The sequence below is a fragment of the Cricetulus griseus genome, assembly GCF_003668045.3.
Source record: "Cricetulus griseus strain 17A/GY chromosome 1 unlocalized genomic scaffold, alternate assembly CriGri-PICRH-1.0 chr1_1, whole genome shotgun sequence".
Lineage (NCBI taxonomy): Eukaryota > Metazoa > Chordata > Mammalia > Rodentia > Cricetidae > Cricetulus > Cricetulus griseus.
This window is the reverse complement of record NW_023276807.1, coordinates 142,196,799-142,202,509: the sequence shown is the minus strand read 5'-3', so window position 1 is coordinate 142,202,509 and position 5,711 is coordinate 142,196,799. Positions and strand designations below refer to the sequence as shown.

The 5,711-nt window shown below is 43.4% G+C and overlaps 1 protein-coding gene across 1 annotated transcript; it reads left to right on the top strand.

Moving 5' to 3' along the window:
- Positions 1 to 883: 883 nt before the first annotated feature.
- Positions 884 to 1,391, top strand: LOC100750731 (40S ribosomal protein S25). Its single transcript, XM_027390912.2, has one exon. It carries the CDS (start codon positions 970 to 972, stop codon positions 1,342 to 1,344), a length of 375 nt encoding a protein of 124 aa, XP_027246713.1. The 5' UTR covers positions 884 to 969; the 3' UTR covers positions 1,345 to 1,391.
- The last annotated feature ends 4,320 nt before the right edge of the window (positions 1,392 to 5,711 follow it).

Below are 5,711 nucleotides of genomic sequence, written 5' to 3'. Positions count from 1 at the left end.
TGAACTGTGGAGGATGGCTCAAGAGGTTTCAGAGGAAAAGAATTTTCGTGTGTTGCCCTAGAGATCATTCGTGTGATATTTTGGTGTGAACAACGTGGCTGCCTTTTGCCCTTGTCTAAAGAGTCTGTCTGAGGTGAAAGTGAAGAGATTTGGATTGATTCCATTGGCAGAGGACTCTCTAACGAGCCTAGAATAGACTCTGTTGTGTGATTATTACTGGTCTCTGTTACACAGATTTACAATGAAAAGGAGCAAGAAAATATAGAGGGGCACCAGGAAGTAGAACAGAGTTAAGTCCTGTGTTCAAGGAGATAAACAGATTAAGTAATGGAATAAAGGGAGTGGTGACCCAGATAAATTTCCAACTGGTGAAAAAGAATGAAAGAAAAGCTTAGAGCTGGGTGTGGTGGGCACACCTTTAATCCCCAGCACTCCAGAGGCAGAGGGTGACAGATATCTCAGTTTGAGGCCAGCCTGGTCTACAGAGTAAGTTCCAGAGCAGAGTTGGAGACCTGAAGAATACTTTGACATCAGGCATGGAGATGCAGAGTTTGGAGTTTTTCTAGCTTGTTTTTGGTCTTTCTTTGGTCTAGTATTTCTTCACAATGCTCTCTTTCCTATATTTTGGAATGGTAATATATATCCTGTGCTATTATATGTTGGAAGTATGTGATCTGCTTTTTTATTTTAATTTTACAGGGGATTACAGTTAAGAGATTGCACGAATCTCAGAAGAGACTTTGAACTTTGGAATTTTAAGTAAGTTTAAGGCTTTATAGACTATGGGAATCTTTGAAGTTGGAATTTATGCATTTTGCACTATGATATGGCTACAAGCCATTGGGGGCCAGGAAGTAGAATGTGGTGGTTTGAAAAAAATGGCCCCCCTTGGTTAGCAATCTGGGCTTCCTTTTTTTCCAACATCTTAGTGGAGGCTGCAGTGGTCGTCGCCACTCTCCAAGCTTCATCATGCCGCCTAAGGATGACAAGAAGAAAGATGCCGGGAAGTCGGCCAAAAAAAACAAAGACCCAGTAAATAAGTCTGGAGGCAAGGCCAAAAAGAAGAAGTGGTCCAAAGGCAAAGTTCAGGACAAGCTCAACAATCTAGTCCTGTTTGACAAAGCTACATACAACAAACTCTGGAAGGAAGTGCCCAATTATAAGCTCGTTACTCCAGCTGTGGTCTCTGAGAGACTGAAGACTCGAGGTTCCTTGGCCAGGGCAGCTCTTCAGGAGCTACTTAGCAAAGGGCTTATCAAGCTGGTTTCAAAGCACAGAGCTCAAGTAATTTACACAAGAAACACAAAGGGTGGAGATGCCCCAGCTGCTGGTGAAGATGCATAAACAGGTTCAATCAGCTGTACATTTGGAAAAATAAAACTTTATTAAATAAAAAAATGGCCCCCAAAGGGGTGGCACTAATGGGAAATGTGGTGTTGTTGGAGTAGGCATGGTCATATTGTTGAGGTTTCATTTATGTTCAAATTGTTACCCAGTGTAACAATTCACTTCATGTTGCTTGCAAGACATGGAACTCACAGCTACCTCTCCAGCACCATGTCTGCCTGCACACCACCATGTCCCACCATGATGATAACGGACTGAACCTCCAACTGAAAGTGAGTCATCATAATTAAATGTTTTTCCTTTATAAGAGTTGCCATGGCCATGGTGTCTCTTCATAGCAATAGAAACCCTAAGATAGCCTGCTTCCCTCCGCAATATTCTACCTCACCATAGACCTAAAGAAGACAGAGCGAAGCAACCATGGACTGAAACCTTTGAGCCCACGTGTCCTTTTTGTCCTTCACATTGTTTCTCTCAGGTATTTTATTGCAGCAATGGAAAGCTAACATAGAGTTACACAGGCCTTATAGCAAAAGTGCAGGCTGCTGTCAGTTAGTATCCATAGCCGCTAAATGTAAGGTCTGTGTATCTTCCACATTGCCTCGTGTAAAGTGCCTCCTGTTGCCTCGAATTCTTATACTTTGGGCTTACTTGGGGAGTGACCCCCCCCCAACATCCATGACTCAGTTCCTTTAATGGCTGGCAGGAGTTCAACACCACCATGTACCAAACTGACAAAATTAACCACGGATCTTCAGTGTTAAAATTTTCATCATAATAAAAATGAGGTACTCTGGAAGATTGAAAGTAATTTGGATTTAAATCACCGTTGACTTTGTGGGTCATGGCAAATAAGCAAACAGATGAACATCTGCCTTCCTTAAACACTGTGTCAAAATGTCACCACTGGGCAAAAAGCAATCCTCCACAAGAGGGAATATTTGGGCTTTGAAGCCCTGTGACAAAGATGACATTGTCTGCGAGTTCTGGCCATGTATTAATATATCTTCAGAGAAATGGTAAATGCAATTTTGTGGGCTTGACTCAAAGCACAAATACTACAGAGGTGTTTCGGGTTGAGTTGATCCATTGGATGCGTCTGGGCAAGCGAGGGCTGAAGTGGGAAGTGAGACAGCAGCCCATGTTTATCTTAGAATCCACTGCATTTTCAGATGCTTAATGTAATTATGTGCACATTAAATCTAAGCAAATGCCACTCTAGCCATTCCGGTGACCCCCTCCTAGGTGACCATGCTCAGAAGTCCTGAGGCATTTGGAGGAGCAGGGCAGTTTGGGGTAGTGACCTCTGGTCACCTTGTCTGTCATCTGCATACGGCATTGTCTGGAGAGGGTTCTGTCCAGTCCTGTGCTTGCCAGCTGTCTGTTACTATAACCATCCTTGAGCTCCAGAATTTATAGAGAAAAGTTTTAGTTTTGCTCACAGCTTTGGAGATGTCAATCCTAGTGGCTGCTTCTCTTTGGGATGTGGAAACGCATCATGTCGTGGTGAAAGGAAGCAAAGAAGGCTGCCCACGAGACTTAAGAAGGGCTAGAGCTAGTTCAACAGAAATAAAGCATTTCCATTGTGCTAATGTTCCTATTTCTCTGTAATATACCTCACATCCAGGAGGCAAACAAAAGAAGAAAGGGTTAAAAGCCCATCATCTATTTCAAGGTAACCCTTTCCACCCTTAGAAATCTTACCTTCACACCAGGCAGTGGTGGCACATGCCTTTGATCCCAGCACTCGAGAGGCAGAGGCAGGTGGATCTCTGTGAGTTCAAGGCCAGCCTGGTCTACAGAGTGAATTCCAGAATAGCCAGGGCTATACAGAGAAATCCTGTCTCAGCAAACAAACAAACAAACAAACAAACAAACAAACAAACATCTTGCTTTGAAAATTGAGGGGTATGAAATAACAGTACTTAGGAAAATGGGGGTTGTAGGAACATACACCTGGATGACCCCACCACCTAATGACAGGCGGGACACACACAGGAAACGTGATAAGTCATCATGTCACCTGTCACGCATTACAGCCTGCGTGAGGACTCTGCGCATTTGCAAAACCCCAGTGCGAATGTGCAGCCTTCCCTTTAAAAGGTCCAGCCTTCCCGCCCTTCTCCCTCTCTGGCTCCTCTTGGGTTGGCTGACAACCCAACTCCATCCTCCCCACTCTTCTGGTAAATAAACTCCACGTGGGTTGTTCATCCTTAGCTTCCTTTCTTTACAACCACAGCTGCAGCGTAAAAGAATAACAGGGGTTATTTTTATTTTATGTGTACATGTGAGTGCTTATGGTAGGTATGTGTACCATGTGCATGCCGGGTCACCGAAGATGGAGTCAGATCCCCTGGCCCTGGAGTGAGTCATCATACGGGTTCGTGGAACTAAATATGGGTCCTCCACAGGAGCAGCAAGTGCTCTTAACCACTGAGCCATCTCTCCAATCCAAATTAAGGGTTTTAATTACTTTTTAGCTTCTTATTTACTGTGCATGTGTGTGTTCTCAAATGTGCACTGAGATCAGAGGACAACTTTTGGGGGCTGGTTCTTTCCTTCCTTAGTGTGGATCTTTGAGTTCATGGAACTCAGGTAATCAAGCTCAACCTATCTTGCCAGGCCCTAGGAAAATTAGATGCAAACATTCCTTTTGGCCTTGCCAATGGTCGGACCTTAGGTATATATGTCTGTGTGGGTTATCCTCATGCTACCTGGGAAGACAAGCTTGGCTTCTTGGTAGAAACCTTCTGAGTGTTTAAGAGTGTGAGGTCTGAGGAGAGAATCATTGTTTAAGTTTTTGCTTGGTCATGCTAAGTAATTGCACTGGAAGCCTTTGCCCTCTCTTGATGCTCCAGTTCCTCATAAGTAAGAAAGGGGCATCTTCTGGGTCATTGTGAAGATTGATCAAATTCATCTCTATAAAGTCCTTGATATACCCTACATTAATTTAGCTCTGTACATGGAGGGGTACACAGAAAACTGAGTTGTCTCTGGCTCTTTAATCCCCAAGGAGATCCAGGATTGTTGGGGCCCATAAAAATGACTTCACTTCATCTTGGCTTAAGGTCAGAGAGTTCAAAACTACCCTTACTCTTCCAAGGTTAAAGTCGTAAGACCTAAAGGTCTAAGGCATGGCTACTAGATGTTTGGTATTAGGCATGGATGTCTTATCTAAATAACAAAAGACGGTCTGAGGTGGGGTTACTCTTAACCCTCAAGGCCAGATAATGAGAGATTTAATTTAAGGCATGGTTACCAAATGTTTGGAGAATTAAGGAAGAAAGTCTGTTTCTTCCTTGTATCTTGATAAAGAAGTCTTTTGCCATTTTTTCCTTTTTGGTTGGGTATTTAAGAATGTTGAAGAATTAACTTGGGGCATTCAGTATTCACTGGATTGCCCTCCTGATTCTATTCTGTGTCTCTGTCCTTTCCTTAGCATCTTTTCCTGCCATTTTTTCAATCCACACTCCTCCTCTCAGGTACGAACCAGACAAGTTGGCTGAAACTGACTGAAGCCCCATTTAGATGGGTTACTTCAGATTGGCACTGCAACACGGGGCTACTATAGATGGCTACTACACAGGATCAGCAGGGATTGACAAAGGAAAAAATATGATGATAAAAGTCACAGGGTTCCAGAGGAAGTACACAGGGTAAGGCTCCCATGATGGACACAGAAAACAGAATATTAGAAGACAAGAGTCTAGAAGGCATGACAAGAAAGCAGGGTTGGAGCAATGGTGTGGAGCAGCAGCAGATCTGGGAACACAGGGACACTCTCTCCCCACCCCATGTGAGGGTGCAGGGTGGGAAGCATGGGGCAATCCAAAGCTGTTGCCTTGTTCCTCTCTCCACCACATTGGATTCAAGGTACAATGGATGGAGCAGGCAGAGTGGTACAGTGTATGCTTTTTCCCTACGAAATCAAAGCTGCCTGGGCTTCAGGTGACAAGGCAAAGGCTTCCAGTGCAATTACTCAGTGAAAACCAGAGGTTAATATAAAAGATAATAGTGATTGCATGAAGCTACCTGAGAAAACAGAAACCAAAGCTTAGAGCTAATTTAACTTTGACCATTGGAGATACAAAGAATTTGGGAAATCAAGACTTATTGAGTGATGACAAGGAATGCAGAGAAGCACCAGTGGCCCTGTGAGTCCACAAACCCTGCATCTCCAGATTCACCCAACCACATCAGAACTATTAAAAAAAATTGTTGTATACTAAATGTGCACAGGCACTTTCCTTGTCCTTATAACATAAACAATATAGAAAATCAGCATGTGCATAGTGTTTATGTCATCAGTACTCAAGAGATTATCTAAGATACAGAGGTATATAGCTTATACACTACAAGGATTT

Bases quoted from the DNA above. Each gene is read 5' to 3' on its own strand.
- LOC100750731 (XM_027390912.2), top strand. From the start codon at position 970: ATGCCGCCTAAGGATGACAAGAAGAAAGATGCCGGGAAGTCGGCCAAA.